Source organism: Oenanthe melanoleuca, chromosome 1A (assembly GCF_029582105.1).
Source record: "Oenanthe melanoleuca isolate GR-GAL-2019-014 chromosome 1A, OMel1.0, whole genome shotgun sequence".
Taxonomy (NCBI): domain Eukaryota; kingdom Metazoa; phylum Chordata; class Aves; order Passeriformes; family Muscicapidae; genus Oenanthe; species Oenanthe melanoleuca.
In genome coordinates, this window is record NC_079334.1 from 35,007,160 (window position 1) to 35,031,557 (window position 24,398).

Below are 24,398 nucleotides of genomic sequence, written 5' to 3' on the forward strand. Positions count from 1 at the left end.
GTGATGCTGAGATTTATGACCTGAGAAGTGTAAAACCAAAAATGTTAGCCTTGGTTCTGAATGTTCTCAAACCATTTTTTGTTTCGGATTGGGAGGCCAGTTAGGTGAATCGTTACTTTGTGCTTGCCCCAAGCAGCCTTCCCCACGGATTTGCTGCTAGCTGTTTTCAAAAGCCATATGGGGATAGGTGATGCTTTGGCTCGAGTCTTTTTTCTTGCTGTGTTCTTGCTCAGTTGAGTTTGGAGGTCTGTGTGGTATGCAACCTTGCAAAATAATTAAAGTGAACCACCTAATCATCACGACTGCTGTAGTAAAGCTGAGATGAAACAGTTACACCCAATATCTGGGGTTCTTTGGGGTCTGAGCTAGCTCCTTGTGAGCCAGCAGTCTTGTGGTTTTGGTTTAGGGGTTGGTTCCCAAACAAGGACAATGTGACCTAAAGCCTTGTGAGCAGTGACGGTACAAAGCCTCAGGAACATGGATTATTTTTAATGTATTATTAATAGCTGATGTGGATGCTGTCTAGATTCTTAATGGCTGGAAATCTTTCTGTCATGATGAATATTCAGCCTTCTAGTCTCATGATGTGTAAGAATTAACTTTCAATGAGAAGTTTTTGATTTTTTCCCCCTTGTTAGTAGTGTCTTAGTCAAGTATGTCGGACAGATACTTTGATCCTCTAATTTTAGATATTTCTGGGAAAATTGAAAAGGACAACTATGTATTTTAATCTGGATCCCCTAGGTATGTAATAATGTGTCATTCTTTTAGGGCTGGAGACTGAATAGACAGGCTACACACAGTCCTCGCCCACCAGAGTAAGTTTGCTTCTATTTCTGATCAGCTTATTTAATTGTGTGTATTATTAACATAATGCATTTGAATTTGTAGTGACATGCAACTTAGTGTTCCATGAAATTTATCATTATAGGCTTGTTTTCTGTGATGTATATTTGGAGTAGAATACTTGATGCATTATTTACTTTGGAATTGATTTACGTTTGGCTGAGTGGAGGTGAAATTACAGAATGGGTAAAGATGGAAGAGACCACATTGGGTCTAACCCACTGGTCCACCTGGTCCAACCTTCCTGCTCAAGCAGGGTCATCCCAGAGCTCATTGCTCAGGATTCCTGCAGATGGTTCTTGAGTGTTTTCAGTGAGGAAGACTCCACAAGCTCTCTGGGCAACCTGATCCAGTGCTCAGTTACCTGTGATGATGAAGTTTGTTTCGAGTGGAACTTGCTGTGCATCAGTTTCTGCCCATTGCCTCTTGTCATATTGCTGGGCACCATCAAGAAGAACCTGGATCCATCCTCTTCAGAGGGTGTCACTCACTGGTTACATATTTATACATTACTTTTCTTTAATATTTTTAACATGTCTGCAAAAGGAGAAAAATAGTATTTTAGCTATTGACTGCTTTTACAAGTATTACAGTAAAAAATACAGAGAAACTGTTGTGAATGGTTTTTACAAGCAATGGGAAATTTCCCATTTTATATTTTTTTCCGTACACTGGAAGTTCTTCTCATAGGTGCCAACTAGATTCATCTTCAGAGTGGAGAACGTCATTACAAACTCCATGTGCACAGCATCAACATGTCAGTCTGCCACTACAAATATCTTTATAATATACCCCTTTAGCAGTAATTTAGAAAAACATACATATATATTTTTTATGTAAGTTCTTTTTCTTCTTTATTCCAGTTAAGCTCATATCTCCAAGTGTTGTTGGTCCAAAATATTTTTAGCAAAGTCCTTTTACTGGTATTCTTTAGAATATTTAGAAAGAATTATTTTATTACATAGCTAAGCTCTTTGTTGATTGATGCACTTACCCTTTTGTTGTACTTGTCTTTTAGGAGATATATTAATAGTAGTAATAACAAAAATTAGTTGTAGAAAGTGCATGATTAAAGACAAAATCCATGTTTACAAACACTAAATATTATTTTGATGGAGCAGTAGTTGCTTCTGGTGAAAATAAAACTTTTGAAGTTACTTGTAGCCATTTCATGTTTTTTCTGTTAGAGCTGTTGTCTTTAAAACAGAACTGGGACATAAACTTTGGGATTATGTTTAATTTTTTGGCACTCACTTTATTGTTGAAATTTCCTCATCATGTTAGCTTATTTTGCCCTGGATGGCTAAGAAACTTAATCACCACTAGTATTAGGTGCTTCTTAAGGAAAATCAGTAGCCCAGATGCTAATATTTTGGTTTACAGTACAGTACAACATTGTTCAGGATCAATATCCACTACAAAATTTTGAGAGTTAATTACTCAGTTACTGCACTTCCCTGAATGCAGGAAAAGAGTTCTTTTGAACTCTTATATCTGAATTTAGTATGAATAAAATAAATGTGACAATTTTTTACTTGATCATTATACTGTTTTCCTTAAACAGGCGTCTAGAAAATTGTGTTAGAACAAAAGGGAGGTAAAGAAGTTGAAAAAATACAGACTGACTTTTCTTCTTTCTCTTATCTCTTGTTGCTTTCTTTCTGCCTTCATTATGTCTTAAATAATGAGTGCTCAATGTATCGGAATGTATCTTCTGTTTACTTACCATTTCTCTCCGTCTCTCCCTCTTCCTCTCTCCCTTTTTTGCCTGACTTGCTCCCCATCCTCCCTTTTTTTTTTTTTTTCCTTGCTTCTGGGGCTCTGACCAAGTTTTTTTTGAGCCAGATAGATTCCAGTCTCTTCAGTAACTGTGTAAGTAAGTCTTCCTAAAATAGGTCACTTTTGAAAGAAAAATTTAAATATACTCTTATAATTCAGGAATTAACCAGGGAAGGGATCTGAGTCTTCTTTTGAATGAGAAAGTTGCCTCTTCAAAACATAAATATTTTTGGTTTTTGAGAAATGGTTTTCTAGAGCAGGACTGTAACAGTGTTGTTACAAGATGAGTTGCAAGTGTTGAGTAGAGATGCAAGAGAAGGCCACCTTACTTTTAGCACTGAAGGAATATAACTTAATATTGAAGGTGCTAGTTACTCATGGAGACAGAAGAGAATGGAATCTTGGACTTCTGTCATTGCTGCCCTTTCTACTGATCCCAGTTTCTGTTGTGAAGCCCTGAAATGGGTGTAAGGTTAGAAAGGTACTTAGCTGTGCAGCTGATGTTGTTCTAAGGAACTGTCCCAGTTCTCATCTGCCATACACGTGTATTAGGACTTCTGACCAAAAAACATCCATCCACATATTTTCAGCCATCCCAAAATTAAATGTCAATTTCCATTTTAGTAAAGGCAGAACCACTCAATCTGACTTCTTTCTTTAAAAGTGATATAAAATCATTTGAGTATGTATTTTTTAGATTTAAAAATTATAGAATTTGAAGAATTCAATGAAAAGTAAGCCTGAATATGTGGTCCTGTTTGCATTTTTTTCTTAATTTAAAGCATCATGGCAAAGAAGTTACAGAGATTATACTGGATAAGAACCAAAAAAATGCTGTTCTCATTCAATAGACCACCCAGAGGCTTTTATATTGATTACTCATTGTTTTTACATTCTGTTATGTAGCAGAAGACAAGACCAGAAAATCTGCTATCCCCCCACAGACAGATCCAAACTGAAGCATGGTCAGTATGAAGCAGGTACAAAGGAAGAATATAAGCAGCATCCTCAGAGAATTGCAGAGAAGGAAAAAGACCACCTCCAGTGTCAAGACACTTCAATAAAGGTAGCTGGCAAAGTAGAAACTGCATTTTTAAATAGCAAATGTACATCACTGTTTAGTTACACTGTTTGCAAAAGTTTGCACATATGCGGACTTAATTTCAATTTTTATTGTAAAGAAAAAAAAAAAGTAATTTAAGCAGCTAATGTTGAGGAGGAAGTAAACTGTAGCAAGGTTGTTTCTGTTGTTGCAGAGCAAGAAACTGAAGTGCTCTGAGAATTTATGTATGGTTGTGTTCTCTGGTAAGGAAAGTAATACTGGCCTTCCTAGTGCACCTCTAGCCTGAGCCTGAAGATTAGCATGATTGATAAGGAAGAATTTACAGCCTATAAGAAGAGGAGAGATAGCAGGAAGATCTTGGTAAAGTGTTATTTCCAAAACCAGAAATTCATTCCAGCTTTTTTGTTTTTTAAATCCAGAAGTATTTTAATTACTACTCTGTAAATTTGGACTGTATAAAGGACTTAAAAAAGGAGAAATTAAAGATTTAATCTGTTCCTTAGATAATTATTAACACTGAAAATGCAAAGGATTATGGGGTTAAAATAATGAAAGACATCTGTACTTTTTGCTTTGATGTTGTATAAAATTCAGCACAGTTAAACTGCAAGCTGTACTAATTCTGCCAGGTTTCTTTTGTTTTGAAATTAAGGTGCAAAGAAGGGAAGATCAGTAGAGAGAAACTGGAAAAGAAAGGGTTGAAAAAAACCAATTTTCATCTTGTTTGGAAGAGATAGCAGAGGAGAGTGGTTGAATAAGGAAAGGTGCATCACTGTAGGTGTAAAGAAACAGGAAACCTAAATAAGCAACAGCTGTGAGGACTGGTTGAATGCTAGATTCTGCTGAGGGTAGATGACCATTTAAGAATCTTAATGGAAAGTTAAGTATGCAAATGTTGATGGAACATATTGTGCTCATTGCTTTTCAGAGAAAAGGTTTGTGATGAATAACAATGAGTTTATTGGATTTACTTTCTTCACATTCAGTAGAACGAAAAGGGAAAGTTTTTCAAAAGAAATATTGTTTCACATAATGTAGATAGCTTTAAAAGGGCTTTCTCTTCATAGTCATGCTTCTAGGGATCAGATAAAGAAGAATTTGCAAAAACCTATTAATAAATATTCTGTGAATAAGAAGTGAATTTAAAAAAAAGGTATTTTGTGGTTTAGTTTTATGTTTGGTGGCAGATAAGATTTTCTGTTCTGGAGATTTGTTATAGTTTGGTGGGGTCTCTCCTTCTCCTCTCCTCTCCTCTCCTCTCCTCTCCTCTCCTCTCCTCTCCTCTCCTCTCCTCTCCTCTCCTCTCCTCTCCTCTCCTCTCCTCTCCTCTCCTCTCCTCTCCTCTCCTCTCCTCTCCTCTCCTCTCCTCTCCTCTCCTCTCCTCTCCTCTCCTCTCCTCTCCTCTCCTCTCCTCTCCTCTCCTCTCCTCTCCTCTCCTCTCCTCTCCTCTCCTCTCCTCTCCTCTCCTCTCCTCTCCTCTCCTCTCCTCTCCTCTCCTCTCCTCTCCTCTCCTCTCCTCTCCTCTCCTCTCCTCTCCTCTCCTCTCCTCTCCTCTCCTCTCCTCTCCTCTCCTCTCCTCTCCTCTCCTCTCCTCTCCTCTCCTCTCCTCTCCTCTCCTCTCCTCTCCTCTCCTCTCCTCTCCTCTCCTCTCCTCTCCTCTCCTCTCCTCTCCTCTCCTCTCCTCTCCTCTCCTCTCCTCTCCTCTCCTCTCCTCTCCTCTCCTCTCCTCTCCTCTCCTCTCCTTTCCCCTCCCCTCCCCTCCCCTCTCCTCTCTTCTCCCCTCCCCTCCCCTCTCCTCTCTTCTCCCCTCCCCTCTCCTCTCCTCTCCTCTCCTCTCCTCTCCTCTCCTCTCCTCTCCTCTCCTCTCCTCTCCTCTCCTCTCCTCTCCTCTCCTCTCCTCTCCTCTCCTCTCCTCTCCTCTCCTCTCCTCTCCTCTCCTCTCCTCTCCTCTCCCCTCCCCTCCCCTCCCCTCCCCTCCCCTCTCCCCTCCCCTCCCCTCTCCCCTCCCCTCCCCTCCCCTCCCCTCCCCTCCCCTCTCCTCTCCTCTCCTCTCCTCTCCTCTCCTCTCCTCTCCTCTCCTCTCCTCTCCTCTCCTCTCCTCTCCTCTCCTCTCATGTTAATCCTTCTCACAGGTTTTAATATAATTTCTATCAGAACAATTTTTTATGTTAGATATTATCACTACCTGATTAGATGAATAAATCAAGAGATTTCAATACACTTGTTTTGCTTGATTAGTGGAACAACTTATCTTTTCTGGAAAGAAGATGCTCATGGAGGAGATTGCTAACAACAACTACTTCTCTGATTTCTTTCCTATGCTACCTCTTTCCTGAGTTCTGTAAAAACTTCCTGTATCCTTCTTTTTCCCCATATTGTCCATGTAGGAAATATTTCTGTAATACCCTGGAACTGGTTTACAAGTCTGTTAGAAGCAGCAGCATGCTTTGGCTTTTCCCTGTCTAGGCTGTATTTAACTTCTTCACTGTCACAAAGTAGTATCCCTACAGTGAGCTTTGAGCTTTATACCTAACAGCAAATCCTCTGCTTCCACTTGACTATTCCTAAGCAGAACAGAAAATGGATGAGTTCTTGTCTTCTCCCCTGAGATACTAAAGTCTGCTTTCTCTGACTTGCTTGTAGGAGCACAGTATTTTTGAGATTTTTAAATTTATTATTTATTTCAGTATGAATGAAAACTCATAAGTATTCAAAAGATACAAATTTTGCTCTCTAGTCTTCCCTTGTAAGTTCAGTTTCTGTAGAAAGCTAGGCTTAAAAATATTCTTTTAATTAGCATGAAGTGGAAGAAGTAGACACTTTAAAAAGTAAAGAAGAAAGAAAGTAGTACTTTTAAATAAATTGTTGAGGAAAGTGTGTGGATTTTTTAGTTTGTTTTTATTAGAATTCAATAAATATGAGTTATGAAAATAATGTATTTTTGTGTAGGGTACACAGCTTGAAGATGGACATGATGATTTTGTAACTCTTGATAAGAAAGCTCTCCTGCAACAATGCTATACAAAAAAGCCTTATAATATGCAGCCCAACATAAGGAAATCAGAAGCTTTAAGTATTTGGACTGGTGTTATTCTGCTAACAACCTAGATGTGGAGAATGGCTTCTTAGATATTCAATAGAAGTTATGCCTTTGGGGATTTGGGTCTAGTAGGTAATTGCACCCATTGAAATTGTGTGAGTTTAAACTCAGCTGAACTGAGCAATCCAGTGAGCACTTTTTAAATCTTTTCTGCAGTGCTTGTATTTTATGCAGTAATCTGTAAAAATGAGAACAAAAATTATGAGTAATATATACAGATACATTCATACAACTAAGAATAACTGAGGTAGTTGAGTGAACTTAAACATAATGTTACATTCAGTGTCAGAAGTTGGACTTCAAGGATCCCTGTGGGTCTCTTCCAGCTCAGGATATTCTGTGATTCTATGATTTCCTCTGATCTGTAGCTTTTAGCTGAGCCTGTATGCAATGGTCCATGGATTCCATAATTCCATCAGCTAGTATTAGACTGGTTCAGCAACAACTTTGGCTGTGTCTTCAAGCTCTAGGGATAGAGCTTCTACAGTGTCTCTAGGCAACATCTTCATGTGATATTCTCTGTGTGAAGGAGTTCTTCCTATTGTGCACACCAATCCTGCCAAGGCTCAGTTTGTAACCTTTACCTCCTGCTATACTGCTGCCTTCTGTCAAAAAAAGTTTGGTTCTCTTTTCTTTGTCACATTCCAACTTTCTCATGGAATATTAAGCCATGAGAAATTTTATAATTTTTAAAAGTAAATAGCAATTTTAATTCATTTTATTTGCTTATCACTGTGCACTGAATTTTGCATCATTGTAAGCATTTATTTGATTTCTAGTCTTGTTGAAGTGAATGCAGATGTTGCTCTACTGAGGTCACTATTAATTTTTATGATAAGAAATCTTTTGAGAAAGTACTTAAGCTTTTATTTTTAGAATAAATTAAAAAATCTATACTATTGGCTAAAGATAATGGAAAAAAGTCTTGAAGTATCCCCAGAGTAACTACTTAATGCTAAAGCTAGTGCAGTGAAAGCCCTGAGAAAGGAGCAGCACAGAACCACAAAATAGAAGATATTCTGTAGCTGCCATGCTTTCAAATAAAGCCAGCAGGTGTCTGAGCAAGGTGTTACTGGGACCTTCAGAGGCCCCTTTGTAATTCATTAGCACTCATGGTCATTTCATTTTAAGGTACTTGAAAATTTTGCTTAAGAATACACAATGTTAACGTATCCTTTTACTGTAATCATTACCGAAAAGTCAAATTTTAAAGTAGAAATTCTCTTGATTTTTCTGTAATTTGGGATGAAAGTTCATTAGTGGGGTTCTGCAGGGCTCCATCTTAGGCTCTGTGCTCTTCAACACCTTCATTAACAACTTGGGAGCAGGACTGGAAGGGATATTGAGCAAATTCACAGATGACACAAAAGCTGAAAGGAGCTGCTGGCTCCCTTGAGGGCAGGAGGGCCCTGCAGAGACTCCACAGATCAGGGATCTGGGCAATCACCAACCACATGAAGTTCAGGGAGGGAAAGTGCTGGATTCTGCCCTGGGACAGGACAGCCCTGGATGGAAGGACAGACTGGGGAGTGAGAGGCTGGAGAGCAGAGCCTGGAAAGGGTCCTGGGGGTCCTGGTCCATGGCAAGTTGAACAGAGCCAGCAGTGCCCTGGAGCCAGGAGGGACAGCCCTGTCCTGGGGGCATCAGGGACAGCAGCACAGCCAGGCAAGGGAGGGGATTGTCCCCTCTGCTCTGAGCTGGGGCAGCCTCACCTCCAGTGCTGGGGCAGGCTTGGGTGCCACAATATAAAAAAGATATAAGGCTGTTAGAGAGTGTTCACAGGAGGGGAACAAATATGATAAAAGGTCCAGAGGGAAAGCTGTATGAGAAGCAGGTGATGTTGCTTGGTCTGTTCAGCTTGGAGGAGACTGATGGGAGACCTCAGTGTGGTCTTCAACATCCTCATGAGGGGAAGAGGAACAGCAGGTACCAATCTCTTCACTCTTGAGACAAGCGACAGGACCTGAGGGAATGGCCTGAAGTTGTGTCAGGGGAGGTTTAGGCTGGATGTCAAAAAAGGTTCTTCATTCAACCACTCTGGTGGTTGGGCACCAGAACAGGCTCCCCAGGGCAGTGCTCACAGCACCAAACCTGACAGTTCATGAAGTGTTTGGACAGTGCTCTTGGGCATACGGTGTGATTCAGGGATGGTCCTGTGCGGGGCCAGGAGTTGGTCTTTGTAGGTCCCTTCCAGTTCAGTTTGTTCTGTGATTTTGTGATTCACAGTCCATTGCATATAGATGTCATATATTACCTCTGAAGAAAGTTGGTTTTCTCTGAATGCTCATATTTAGGGAATAACAGTTACTAATTTTGTACCAGTGAGAGCTGCTGTGAGTTCAATGTTTGCCTCTGGCCTCTGCATTTTTGTAATTTCATAGTAGAGGTTTTGTCAAAGAGCAGAATGGAAGATGTTTCATGAAAGATTACATTCAGTGACCTAATAATATTCAATTGAAATTTAAGGTGTAAGGTTTTCTTTGTTTGTTTGTTTGTTTTTTTTTTTTTAAATCAGATTCTTTTAAGCATGCTAACTGGTTTGAATCTATAAGCCATGGAATATGTTATAATAAATATTGCTCTATACTATCACTATACTATCTATAGTATCACTATCCTCCTTTTCATTGTTCTTTTTAACATATCTGTTGCAACAGTTAATGGGTAAAGAATCAATAACTCAGAATAAAGCACCCTGTAGTTCTGATAGGTGCAAAAACAGTGCATGAAAGCAATCTAAAAAGCCCCTTATCTCTTATAATTCCAAAATCTTCTAAGGCTTAAAATCTGTTTGGAATAACCAACAGCTGGTTTGTTGTTGCATTAGTTATTTGGGTTTTATTGATTAGACTTTTTTTTTTTTTACTAGTGCCAGTTAGTATTTATTTGAAGATTGCAAATTCTACCCATAACATTTCTGTGGGATTAGGAATTATCTCTTATATGTACCTGGGAATTTTTCAGTTCTTCATCCACACAAAGGCTAGATCTCTTTAGAATTTGCTTTGCACACAAGACCAATTAAAGAAATATCTTCATTCTTTAGTTTCAGAATATTGAAAAATATGTAAGGTTGCATATACCCCTCAATAACAATAATCTCTACTTTCTCATATATAAAAATTATTTTTTTGGAATAAAAAGCAAATTTAAATGCAGTATAAAGGTTCAGAAATGTGGAAGATAAAGAGAGGCCTGATTACTGCTGGTGGACTCCACACTATCCTGGGCTATCCTCTTGTGCTTCGGTTTCTCTCTTTGAACAGGTTATGATCAACACCTGCACACTTTACAGTGAATGGCACAGGGTTATGGTTCAGTGTAACTCTGATAAAAATAATAAGAAGATCATGTTAAATCCCCTTTTCCCTCTTGAATGATATTTCCTGAAAGGTTTTTCAGATTGATCTGTCTCAGCAGAAAATTGTTGTGGCATGCAGGAAAGAAAAATCTTACAACTGAGACTAAGTCTTAAAAGAATTTTTTTAACTAAATATTGCTGGAGGTAAAGTTTTATTCTCTTAGCTGGAATCTGTGTCACCCATAAAACCTGGAATAATGTGGGTCTCCTCAGGCTCTATTGTACTTACAGAATGTATCAGAAACAATGCAGAAATAAGGATTTTGTCTGTCAAATATTAGAATTCAAAGAATTCTAGTCAAAATTCTCATATTTATTACAACTAATATGCATAGACAAATCAAGTGTGTAGCAGAGAATATTATATGTCTATTTTTCATGCAAATAGAACTCTATTAGAATGTAAAGAAGTATTAATTGTGGCATGGGTAAGTTTGTGACCTCTGAATGCTGTCTTAAAGGGTAACTTACTATTTGAAGTGCTTGCTGTTATTTTATTCATTTGTTCTCAGCCAGTTTTTCATTGCAGGGGGATGTTGCTGCAGAGAGGAGAAAACAGGCTGTTGTAGAACAAGTAATGGTAGATCAATTATGTAGGTAAATGAATTTATAATGTAAAATTTCAGTTTTCCCTACAGAAAAATTTAAATCTGTAATGTTTGGTTTTTCTTGCTTAAGAGGTGCTTTGGTCATCTTGTTCCAAGTCTTATGAAGTCCTATGTAGTAGTATTATTTGCAAAAATTCTCTAAGTGAAAGGTCTTTTTAATGCAACTTAAAATATCAGTTTAAAGTGCCATGTGTGTTATTTTTTTTGTGGAAATAATTTTTAATTTTATGCTTGAACTTATTTTAAGATATTTAGAAGAGTCTCTTGCACCTCAAGAAAATATATGGATGCCTGATATTATAAATTACACATCCTCAATATTTATTGTTCTTTCTGAAAATCTTAGCTTTATTAACATTTACTAATCCTTTATTAATACTGGAACAGCACCTTTCAGGCATAAAGGAGTATTATACTAATGCTGGGCATGTAAGGAAAAAAAGGCACAATTATAAATTGTTGATCTCCTGCCTTTGTTGCTATCCCTTTAGCTTCAAGAAAGCATTGCTTCTGTGCAAAAAGATCCCTCTATTTTAAGCATGCTTTAATAATTCAGGGCTTTATGCAAGCTGTCTGGTTATGACAATATAAGAAGATGCAAGCTAGTTTAATATAGTTTCATGTTACTTTACACTTACTAAAAATTATCTGTGGGTATGTCTAGGTTATTTTGCATTCTGTGCATAGTTTACAATCTCTGCAGTCATCTGCACTGGTGTTCCAGCCCATCAAATCCTAAGATTTTGAGGCTGAAATGTTGTTGCAATTCACCATTTTAGTTTTTCTTTGTTTCTGTTACGATGGCAGTTTAAATGACCTATATTGTTTAAAAGTCTATTAACATTTTTACACTATTTAAAAGCTGACATGACAAGAAGGTTGCCTGAGGGAAACAAGACTGTCATGAAACACAATGTTAAATTCCAATTTCAATTCTCATTTAGCAGGATTAAAATTATGGAACTCTACAGGGTAGAAACCCCCAGTTTTCAGATAAGTGCTTGACCTGTTTAATATCCCTTTAAAGATTATTACAGATGTGATCTTAAAAATACACTGGTTATGTTGAAACGTTTCAGTACTACTGATTTGCATTAAAGGTACAGCTTTGTGCATCTTGGATCATGGATGCCCATTCTGTGTTTAACCTCCTTCTGCTGCTTTGCCTTATTTTTTCCATGTATTCCTTCTCCTACTCTGAAGCCTTCTGTTGATAATGTCAAAACAATATTCAGTAGTGCTGCAGCTGCATCAGGATGAAGTTTTAATTTAAAAAATCTCTCTGTTTATGTTCCAAATATAACTGCCAGTATTTCTAAACAAACTGGTATCAGATATCAGGATGTTAATCGGAAAAGATTAGCTCAAAGCTGTTGCATGAAAAATAGCTATTAAAGGAAATACAAAGGTGTTTTGAATATTTTTTTGGTAGAGCAAATCTTGCAGTAAAATCAGTGTAACTGATGTGTACAAAGATGTATCTGTATAGATCACAGGGCAAGCTTAGAAAACTATAATAGCCATGCAAAATTATTTTTTCCTTTCTGATAACTATTTCAATAGCATAACAAGCATAATTTATTTTTAAAGGGTCTCTTTTGTTTACTTGTTGAACTGATACAGAGAATATCAAAATGTTCAAAACCCAGTTCATCTGTTTCTTTTGTGCTTGTTGGGACTTTGAGATCCTCTCAGCTGTGTAGTTAGCACTTTGAGGGAGGAAGTGCCAATATTTTTGTTGGATGACAGGTTGGATGGGGCTCTGAGCAGCCTGGTCTAGTGAAAGGTGTTCTGCCCACAGCATGGGGGTTGGAACTGGGTGATCTCTAAGGTCCCTTCCAACCTAGGCTAGTCTGTGATTCTGAGGTGATGTCACTGGCCAGTGCTAGTAACTGATATCACTGGTATTGGAGGGAGCCATGGTTAAAGAATATCACTGATGGAGTATTTATAGAAATAGTAGAAATGATGAAAAACTGCACAACCCTTCATAATACTAAGATTTATTTTATTAAAAGATATATAAAATATACTTTAAATAATACATGTCTGCATGTAACATTACTACATAGCAGTGCATTGCCAGAATATTATTGCATATGTTTAATTTTGAGAAATAGACTTAAGGATTTGTAAAAACAAAAAATTAGGCCCACAAATGTATGCAAGCTTAATGGATAATTCCAAGATTGTATTACTGTATTATTCTTGGGTGTTTTCTTTCCTGCATAAAAATATGTAAGACCTGAAATTCAGCCATACTAATTGTTAGAGGGCTTCTCCCTACTCTTTGTGGTCAGAGCTGCTATAAGTGATCCAGAGCAGTCCACACGTTCTGATGCTTGCAAGGAAGCTCAAGGACTTCTGGGAGCTGGGATAGCACCGATGCATTTTAGGAAAAGGACACTCCATGAAACAATGTAAGTTTATAAAAATAAATTTTCTGCTGTATATTTTTTTTTAGCTCTGTGAATTCTGTTTGCCTTTCCAGATGTTCTGTATTTGGCTTGAATCCACCAGCTTCATGTGAGCTTTTTTGTAGCTTTCTTGAGCTTGTTATTGCCTAGTGAGATAATAGGGATCTTTTTATGTGAATTCTATGTGTATTATGATTGATTCATAGAATTTATAAAACCTGGGAGAACACTGTTTAGCTTTTATTGATATTATTCTTCTCAAGGATTTGCCAGCCTTTTACAAGTGGTTGCAATCCTGTCAATATCCTTTTAAAGATTCCTATCCTTAGGTGCATAAATTGCATAAATATGCATCTCTAAATGCTAATGTAGATCTTCACAATATAATCATACTTTTCTTTCATGTTTTGATTTCTGCTGCAATTAACCCTATTGGCATTTAAATGACATTCCTGGACTGTCAGCATTGAACTAGTCACTCCAAGGACTTAAAAAACCTGAGGAAACACCATGATCCATAAAATTAAATGAATATGCAGGTTGTTTTCTGTTAATTTTTCTCAACATTCAGGCAAGCATTTCTGCTTTGTGCATTTTAATATCCTGCTTTAAAGTCTTTCTCATCAAAGGTCATCTTTGTATTCGTAAGAAAAAGAAAAAAAAAAGACAACAAAACCAGTCTCAAATTCTTAAATCCACTGCATAGACAAATCTCCATTTTTGGAACTAGTAATTGGGCCAATATAAAATATTTAGGTGGGTAAAAACGCCCCAACCTGGGCATTTTTGCAAGAGAATGCATTGGTTCATGGAAGTATGGTGAGTGGTAGAAGTAAAGGTTAATTCTTTATATAAGTGTATGTAAACAATTTTCCCATTCATATCTATGTTCTCTGTGAATGTACTCTCATATTATATAATATCTGAACACTTACAGCTCTGAGTTGCTTTCTAATTCAACTACAAAGGATCATCTCCTCAGCCAGTTGCCAAGGATACCGTATTTCATGGTTTTTAGCTGTTTGGAAATGGTTGAGATTTATGTAACATTTATCTGTGAGCATGTAGGTATCATTAACATGCTGCATTATTTTCACAGAATAAGGACCAAATCAGGACTAACTGAGAACATGCTCTCCAACAAGCTACGCTTTGATAGTAAGATTATATTGAGGTAATCACAAATTTTGTGAAGCTTTTCACTGCTCTCAATTTGTGAATGAGGATTACTCTCTTGAACTGATCAATTGCACTGAATGTCTCTGCTCCCTGTGTTGAAGAAAAAAAGTATATGTGGGTGTCCATGTGTAGTACCAATTTTGACATGGCTAATGGATAGTGAGTTTACAGTCCCGTTGTACAATAGTAAGTTCTGTAAGCAACATTATGGTGCCATCATACCCATAGCTTTATGTGTACAATAGTACTTTTAGCTCTTATATAATTTTAGCCTTATCTTAGATGTGGGAACTACTATAAGTAGTAATGGCTTTGCAACTTGTTCATAGTTCTGTATGTATTAAATTAAAGAATGTCTTTGAAACTGTTCTGATTTGAGTAGTGGTAGCATAAACATATGTTTCAGTTTTGAAAGTGATGCTTTTCTGCAGCTGTGAGCTATAGACTTATTAGACATAGCTGAGAATTCAGCAACATACTTTCAAATACCTCAATGAATGCAGTAGTCCTGGTGTATGTAATCCTTTAGTTAATTAGTGAAAATTGTATTGAGATACTAAAACACGAAGACCAACCATGTCCTGAGCTGCTCCAAAAGAAGCATGGCCAGCAGGGTGAGGGAGGGCATTCTGCCACTTTGACTCTCTCTTGTCAGACCCCACCTGCAGTGCTGTGTCTAGCTCTGGGGTCCCCAGCATGAGAAAGATCATTTGGATATCCACAATAAGGTCACAAAGGTAATCAAGGGGATGGAGCACCTCACTTATGAAGATAGGTTGAGAGAGTTGAATTGCACAATCAGGAGAAGGGAAGGCTCCAGGGAGACCCTCTTGCAACCTTCCAGTGCCTACAGGAAGGCTGCAGGAAAGTTGGAGAGGGACTTTTTAAAGAATGTATAGTAATAGGACAAGGGAGAATGGCTTCAAACTACAAGCAGGCGGGTTTAGATTAGATATTAGGAAGAAATTCTTTACTGTGAGGGTGGTGAGGCACTGGAACAGGCTGCCCAGAGAAGCTGTGGCTGCCCCATGCCTGCAGCATTCAAGGCCAGACTGGATGGAGCTCTGAGCAGCCTGGTCTTCCGTGGGAAGTGTCTTGGCCCATGCCAAGGGTTTTGGAACTAGATGATCTTTAAGGTCCCTTCCAAATCAAACCATTCTGATTCCAAAATAAATGTTGCTTATGTTTGGGTTGAATTTGATTTATATAGATAAAAACATAAAAGTGCTTTTCAATTTTCCTTCTAGAAATGGTCACGATGCTTGTAGGGAGTTGATTGGGGTTTTTTTTGCATGTGACAAATCCCTTACTGTGTATGAATTTCGACAGTTTGGAAAAAACAGGTAGGATTAATTACTTTTTAAAAGGGTTTTAGAAAACATTTCACTGTATCTAAAAAGCTTAAATAAATTTAATTTTTTTAGTGCCAGTTTTGAATTATTTTACAGGACAAATGCCTTGCCTTTCATTCAGAAGGGAGTTTATCAACATCAACGTGGACAAAGAAAGGGAAAAGCTTATGATCTTAGTGACTTCTACATTGTACGTATTCTTCTGCTGAATGTAAAACTATTTTTTAGTGGTAATATTTGGATATTTGAATTGTAAATTGTGATCTAGCCTTCTGGGAAGACCCAAAGTCTTCCCCTTAAGTGGCATTTCTGAATTAAAGATTTTCAGAAGTCTGGACTGTTTTGTTGCCCCACGTTTTAGAGGTTCTCAATTAAGGTTTCAGATTAAGCTGTGGTTTGTAGTTTCCCCCCTAGAGGGCACAAGACTGCTGACAGTGAGGACCTTTTTTGGATGAAATGATCCACTCGGGAAAGAGAGTCCGGAAAAGGAAGTAGACCAAAGTACTTGTTAAAATCTTTGCAAGGTCTGCTGGCATATTTAACTTGAAGCAATGATAAATATTTTTTAAACATGAAGAAATTGCAGGCTAATTGTTTTTAACCTACAGTTTGAAATGCAAGCGACCAAATGCTTAGAGCAAGTGTATGAAACAATGTTAAGCTTTGTCTAGCAGCTAACTTGATGACTGATTAAAAATCATATTGCACCTTCTGTACTGCTATGCTCTGTACTGGGAAAGTGCTAATGGTTTATAAATATTTGAGCATGTTTTCAAGTACAGACTGTTTTCACCAAATTCTTTACATGCTCCTGCAAATCTGAAGTTTAGAGGAAAAACTGTGTTTGTGAGAAATGTAGAAAATAAAAGAAGTCGACATTAGTTTTTAGAGGGTTTTGTCTAATCATATGCCTATCCTAACTGCTTATGCAACTATGATATGGAACATAAAACTGCTTGTTGGGATTTTCAGATTTTATTGTTGTGTATTTTTGCAGCCTGCAGATGGAAATGTGTTCTGAATAAAGATGCATCACCAAGTCATTTCCAGAGGATGTACTGCACTGAGTTCAGCAGCTCTTTGGAATGATGCAGTATCTCTGAATCTCCGTATCTGCAATCATGCTTTCTGGGCTGACATTAAGATATGCTGATCTCTCACAAAGCCCAAGTGGTTGAGACTCTTGCACAGTAACAGTGCCTCTGTCTCCTCCTTCCAAATCCACGAGTTTTAGAGACGCTATAAACCAAGCCTGCCCAGATATTACAGTTAGAGCATTCTTTTATTCTTCTTTGCTTCTAGTTTGCTGCTTTTCCTTCTTGCCCCTTCCCCCCTGTGTATGAAATACATGACCTATTTTTAAGTCATTGTGTGCTTTACCAACAGGGAGCCAATCTGACTTTCCAAAGTGTTGATCATAACCTCCCAGAAAGTGTTAAGCAGAACCCCCATCTTCACCCTTTGTGTCACAAGTATTGATGAAGCAGCTATGGATTATCTAAAGTAACTGCTAACTGTTTTTCAAATTACCTTTCCTTCCTTATGCAAAAAAAAAAATTTTTTTTTTTTGAGCTCCTAATACCTTATTACTTATAATGCTAAAACCAGAATCCATATTTAGTCTGTTCTTAGGAGAAATTAGTTGTAGATGTTAGAGGATTTTGTGTAATTCAGTAACTTCCTAGAATGGTAAGAAGTAATTTTAAAGGAAGAATTGAAATGGGAAGCTGTTCTATTTGCTTTTATATATGTTTTATATGCAAATCATATATCTCCTGTGTTTCAGTTTATGCCCATTGTCTCTTGTCCTGTCAACAGGCACCACTGAGCAGAACCTGCTCAGTTTTCTTTACTCCTTTCTGTCACATATTCATACATACTTGAGGGTAAGATCCCTCAAGGCTTCTATTCTCCAGCTCTCCCAGCCTCTCCTATATCCTATACTTTGATCCCTTCCTGATTAGGAAGAGAATAATTTTAATCTCAATTAAACATGTTCAGTATCTAAAGACTACTTTGTTAGCAGAACTTGGCTATTATTTTCTTTCTGCAAGTGTTTAGACACATGAAACTTGTTCTCAGATACGGTAATATTCACTTAAAGTCCCTTTAGACTGAAAGCTTTGCAAAGGAGCCATAGTAAGCTAACAGTGCGTAGAACAGTAAATTCAAATTTAATTGGTTCTAGAACTGTATAGTTGTATGATGCTTAGTGCTAATTGTTCCCTCTTGGCAAGGTTTCAGTGAAATAAAACACAAGATAGTTTATGTAAGACATTTTACATCTCAGAAGCCTATTGTTGAACTAAACAGCTTTTTCTTTCCTTTGTTGCTAATCTTATATCTGTGAAATTTGGAGTTGAACCAGTGTTATCTCTGAATATAAGAACCAGAAGGAAGACCTCCTCAGTGGGTTCTAATTTTGGATTTTGTGCTACCTTTGGTGGAATAGATTATTTCTTTTTTTATACTCTCTCTATATTCTTTCCATTAGTGACTAAATTTTGGTCTGTCTTTTTCTTCTGTATGAGGATGTTACTGAGCTCTCTATTCTCTGGTGCAAAACTCTTGAATTGAATCCTCTTACCTTCATTACTCTACTGACAGAAAATCCTGTTCAGCTACAGTCCAAAAGGTCTACTGCATGTTCCCAGAAGCAGCTGTGCCCTTCTGTCACAAACCAGGAATCTTTTGGTTTACATGTGTTCTAGAGGGAGTACATTGTCCTCTGTGGGTGGTTGTTGATTTTCCAGTTTAGGTGATCTGATATAGGTGAGCTTTTTAGGGTCTTCATAATGGGAGGTACCCAAAGTGGAGATGAAAAGTTCTACAGATAGTAGAGACATAAATCTTCGGCCTCAGAAAGAAGGAGTATGTCATGGCAAAACACTGATGAGCATGCAGCTCAGAGTTGACAATAATGCTTTTCCATTTTTTTTCTAATATTCTTATTAAAATAATTGTAGGACTTTTTTGGTTTGGTTTGGTTTTTTTCTTGCAGTAGATTCTTCCACAATATTTTTTTATCATCCTTTATAGTAATATCTGATGAAGGCTTGTGGGAAGCCCTTCTCAGATGGGAACTTAGCACAAAATTTAACCATAATTTTTACTTTTGGTCTACATCTTTGCTATTTGTGTTCTATAGAGAGATTTGAAAGTATTTAATGTGATTTTCCTTGATGTGGTTAAATGTGGTTCCTTTAACACACTCTTCTTGTGGTATGAGATTAGGATTGAACTAAACTTCTGAAGATTTTATGCATGGGAGGAATTATCCATGGTTAATGAATTAATAGAGGAGATTCCAGTTAATATTGTTAGAAAAGAATTTCTGCATGTCTGCAGATGGTCATCAAGGACTTTTGTGAGTGTCCTCTCAAACTCAAGCAATTGGATATTGTTATTATAAGCGTAGTATATGAATTAAATATAAAGTTGAGTATGTTGGGATATTTTTTTACTACATCTGTTTTGAATATAGTCATATTGCATGTAATTTCAATCAACATTAATTTTTACTTCTTTAGAGCTTCTTCTGTGGAACTCAAGGAAGAGAGTTCCAGACAAGTGGTTGATGACAACAAAGTTTTCAAGAAGATTCAAGGTTTGTATCTACCAGAACCCATTTAATTTTAATTTCTCTGTCTCTATCTTTACAGATCAGTGCAATGAACAATAGGGATGTTATGAAGATTTTATTTGTGTAAATGAAATTAAACAAAAGTTAGATAATTATCAGAATATTATTAGAATCTGATATCAGCACAAATCAGTCATAAGAAAGCTTTCTCCTATTTCTTCAAATAAACACTCTGGGTAAAAATTGTGCAAAATGTACAGAGTAATTATGAATGTAATCAATAAGATGTTAATCTCTGTATCAACATAATCTCTGAAAAAATTCTGAAATGTAACACTGATGCTATGTTACATTGACATTAAATTTGTTATTGGCCAAGTGTACAATTGCCGTCTCATTTCTTCCAGTAATTTTGGGCTAGATACTTCTTTTGGCCATTGTTTCTATACATTGATAAGTTGCATTTTGGTATTTTTTATTATTATGCTTTTTAAAAATCATGAGTGTAATTGTGTAGTGTACTCTGGGATATTTACAGTCTTTAGGACAAAGGCTTAGCTTTTTGGTGAAGATTATGGAAAGATGTTTGTACATCTGTGTACAAACAAAGTGTGTATTATTTTTGTAACCTTGTCAATAGAAATGGTTGATCTGAGTAGCTCACAGCTTATATAATCTTCCCAGTTTACTGTCATTAACTAAACCTGCTTTAAGTAGGCCCTCTTTGGTCCCTAGAATCTGCTTGGACATTTACCAAAAAAAAGTTAGAATAATAATTAGGGTTATTTTTTAATCTCCTAGTTATTCCATTTTCTCCCTTATATAATAGGCACAAGCTGACTTTTCAGTTATCTGAATATATCTAAGGTTTGCTGGTGTGGCCTGGAAGAATGTTGTGTTTGTGTGTGCTTCAAGGCACCTTTTAACATATGTCTGAGTTTCAGCATCACTGGAAAAAAAGCTTCCTTCTTTCACCTTGCCCCTATTTGTCTTTAAAATTGTAGATACAAGTAATTTGAAGGTAATGGCAGGTGACTTCTGTTAACAGAGTATGCTGAGAAACTCAGACATCCCTAAGTGAATATGCTAGTTGAAGGCTTTCATAAGTCTTACCATAGAAATTGCATATAATTTGGGAATTATTTTTTCCAAATTAGTCATGTTTGTTCTAATTTCCACATGTATTTAACAAGTTTGTAGAATAAAGAAGCAACTCTGTGTCTCATAATTGTATTTTTCTGAAGTAGTGGTTCCAAAGTTATTTTGTATATTAAATCATGGCATGTAATTAGTTCTCACAGAAATAGGCAGTTTTACAGTCTGAACATAGAAGAGCCATTTTTTCTTTCCTTATGTGGTCTCTGGAAAAGGTTTGTTAGATATTGATTGTTAGATATACTTTACATGATTTTAACTCCAATGTTAAATAACTCATGGTTTCCTTTTGGACTGGCATTCTTTCACCAAAGACAAGGGAGCCTGAATGCATGGGTATGTCTTTCTAACCAGCACCATCATATGTAGACATGGTGTTCTTTACTTCTATATTGTCTCCATAGCAAGTGGACACCTTCAGGTAAATGTTGGGTCCTTTATTTCTCTAAATCCTCAGGTATATTCAGAGAAACACTAAGTAAAAATAGAGTTTGGGTTATAACAGGCTTAGGAAAGTATTTCTGACAAATAGACAAGAACAGAAATGGCTTTCTCTCTCAGGCAGCCTTGAAAGAAGCTCTAAAAGTATTCCATTTGGAAATGCCTGAAGGAGTGAGACTAGCTGAAACTGTAAACGTGGGTATTCTCTTCCTTAATTTATGGAATTGCTTCTTTTCTTTGCTTAAATCTATAGTTTAATACCTGGGTTGTGCATGGTTTCTTTTGGTGTTTTTTTTTCCCCTTATGGTATGTTGCCATTTCTGCATTCAGTTCTATGTGAAGTTCTTAAAAATAAAAAATATTATATTTAGAAAAATGCAATCTTTTTACATCATGACATGAAGAAGCAAGTGTGATTGCAACCCATTTTTTCTCTTTAGGCTTTTAAAAAAATGCTTTAGTTTATGTTCACTTAGGTTTTTCTTTGTTTTATATATTATATTGTTAAAGTAACTCACATCTATCAGAACTGCAAATAATGGGAATTATGGTCATCAGTGACCGCTGACAACGTGTTATTTTTACAAATCTTTGTGTGAGTTTCAGTCTAGAAGTTTGGGGGGTTTTGTGGGAATACTGTAATTTCCCATTATAGAAATTGTTCTATTTCAGGATATAATGAAGGACTTTGGCAAAGTATTTTTAAATTACAGGACTTTGAATCCTTATGGCTTATTCTTGATGATACCAAGAGTGATAAGGTCGACTATGGAGAATTTACTCGTGCCATATTTGGAGAAATGAATGAATATAGGAAAGTTTTTGTAAGAAAAGTAAGTTTTATTTCAGATATTTTAAGTGTCAATATTTTGCAGTCTAACTTTGGAGTGAGTTAGTCATATTCTAGTTGTTGGGTTTTGTTGTTATTTTTCTTAAAAAATAACAATTGAATTGAAGTTTCAGATCAGTTTCTCAACAGAAAGGTAAATTAGTGGGCTGCATGCTGTTCCATTGTTAAATTAATTAGTTTTAAATTCTAGGATTAATTCCTTTATTATTTAGAGTTTTCATTACTACATGCTAGTCTTATAGTTCAGTCCCATGTACAAAGAATCTGGCACCTTGAGATGATCTCTTCCTGAAGTGTGTTTCCTTATTTTGGCAAATGACAAATTTTGACAAATCTACATGTGTATTAGACTTTCTTCCCACAGTGCCTGAAATAGAAGGCAGTAATACTTGTCTCCTTTGAGACCTACAGTAAGAATCATTATATTTGTGAGACCTGTTATATGTGAAATGCCAGTTGTTATTTGTCTATAATCTAATGTGGAGCTGTTTTCAGTATCAGACACTGATCACAGACTAGCCCAAGGAGCAGCAACTGGACATCAAAATCAAGAAAAATGACATATACTTTCATGCTTTCAATCATGGAGGGTCTGACTCTCCTAGCCCTATGTATCAAGTATGTGTATTGGAGTAAGCTGAAATGAAAATGAAGCTGCTGTTAGCAGTGCTGGAGAGGCTGTGTGGAGGCTTCTGTCAGAATGACGCGGAATCTTGATAATTGGAGGAGGCAGAAGGGAAGCAGCTAAACTTCTGATTCTGAGGATGAAAGAAATTAGGGAGAGAAGACAATTTTTTTTGTGTTGACCAGGGGACACATATTTGATTTGAAAGCTGTTATGATAAAATAATCATGAAGCTGCATAATCTAGAATGATTTTCTGATATCTGGTGCTTTATGTAAAATAGGTAAATTGACATAATCAATTGCACAAGATCTAAAAGTATGTGTTAGGTAGTTAAGTGTATTTATCTTTTAATCTTTCCACTTTTTTTTTTTCCTCTGAGATACTTATATGAAACTCTTCTCCCCCTTATAGGCTTATAAGAAATTAGATTTCAACACAACTGGGAGTGTGCCTATGGTAGATGTCAGAAAATGTTACTGTGCAAAGAAACATCCTCTGGTACTGGCAGGTAATTCACATGAACAAACAAACAAACAAACAAAAATCTCTAACTACAGAAGTCATCTTGTTAGCAGAGACAGCAGATCCAGAATCTGGTTGGAAATAAAACTTGAGCTGTTAAAGGGGAACTTTTTCATCTGAGGACTTAAAATGAGTCTCTCCAGAACATGACTATAAGTAGTAATGGAGTTCATATACACAATTTTAATACTTGCTCTTTATCAAGCTGCTAATACTGCCTGTATGCAGAATAGTTTTTTTCCCTACCTCTGTAAGCAGTTATTTCTCAGCTTTTATGTGTAAGTTATCAGTGGCAAATATGATATTAATAATTTTCACTTATTAGGATACTCTAATTTTCACATTACTGTTTTCATCAAAATATGCAAAGATTCCAACTGACATGAAATGTACTCAGCACTTGAATAATTTACTCAGAAGGATCTTAAATTTATTTCTGGGACAGGTTTGTCATCCTTTACAGAGGAAATGCTGGTTTCTTCATTATTTTTTCAGGATTCTTAAAAATGTTTAAAGTCTGCCATTGAATAAATAGGAATTTAAATATTTGTATATCAGTTTTAAAAAACAATACCTCCATATACCAAACTAGTCACTGTGAAGGTCTCCATGGTGTCATGACCCTTTCTTTTTTACCTGTAGAAGAGAGGATTTTTTTTTTATATTGCAGTGATTTTAATGGTAACAGATGAAGTCACATGGGGGTATAGAGTTACAATATGTGATTTTTTTCCAAGTTCTGTAATGCCATATTTTCTGTACTTTTTTTTTTTTTTCAATGCTATGAAATCATCTTGAGTATTATCTTCATAAAATTGCTGGGACACAGACGTAAATTACAGAACACTTTTCAAATGCCAATTTCCATCTCAAAGTTTTCCCAGAACTTTGAAGTTTTATTACAGTAAAATTATGCTTTCTTACAAGATAATTTAAGAATTTTAGTTTACAAATGCATTATGCAGCTTTTACAGTCATTTGAAGAAAAAAATTTTCCTGATCTCATAGTTCATTGCAATTGGCTGACCCCATGTTTTCTGTTGATACTTAGTTCTATCATGCTATTAAAGCAAGGGAATTTCTACAGGTGGTAATAAGTGAGCCAATGACTTAATTCTGAAATCAGAATATTGAATTTGTTCATGCCAAAAAAATATTGGCAAGCTAAAATTTCAAAATTTCTTGCTTGAAGTATATTAAATGCTACATATTCACTCTTCTTTAAAATGTATTTAATAGAAAAATATACTTTCACAGGCAAAACTGCAGAGGAAGAAATTAAATCGTCATTTCTAGAAGCATTAGGAGAGTCCTGCAGCAACCCAAATGAAGTGTCCTATTCTGAGTTTGAGGATTACTATGAAGGACTAAGTTTTGGAATTGTGGGAGATGATGATTTTATTAATATCTTTAGGAATTCATGGGGAATTTAGAGTGGAAGATGAAAAAACAGAAGGGACTTCTTCTAAACAAGGAGTGACTAAATAAGAGAGGATTCAGTTTGGATGTGCATT

General features: G+C 36.5%; 1 protein-coding gene across 1 annotated transcript; it reads left to right on the forward strand.

The window, feature by feature from the left end:
* Nucleotides 1–1,412: 1,412 nt before the first annotated feature.
* Nucleotides 1,413–24,317, forward strand: CAPS2 (calcyphosine 2). Its single transcript, XM_056516255.1, is given in 14 exon segments — nt 1,413–1,603; nt 6,638–6,775; nt 10,679–10,746; nt 13,058–13,177; nt 14,274–14,348; nt 15,601–15,696; nt 15,802–15,895; nt 17,092–17,151; nt 17,153–17,208; nt 19,236–19,312; nt 20,901–21,055; nt 21,598–21,717; nt 22,774–22,870; nt 24,142–24,317. Coding segments are annotated over 14 exon segments (1,470 nt in total). The 5' UTR covers nt 1,413–1,465.
* Nucleotides 24,318–24,398: the final 81 nt, after the last annotated feature.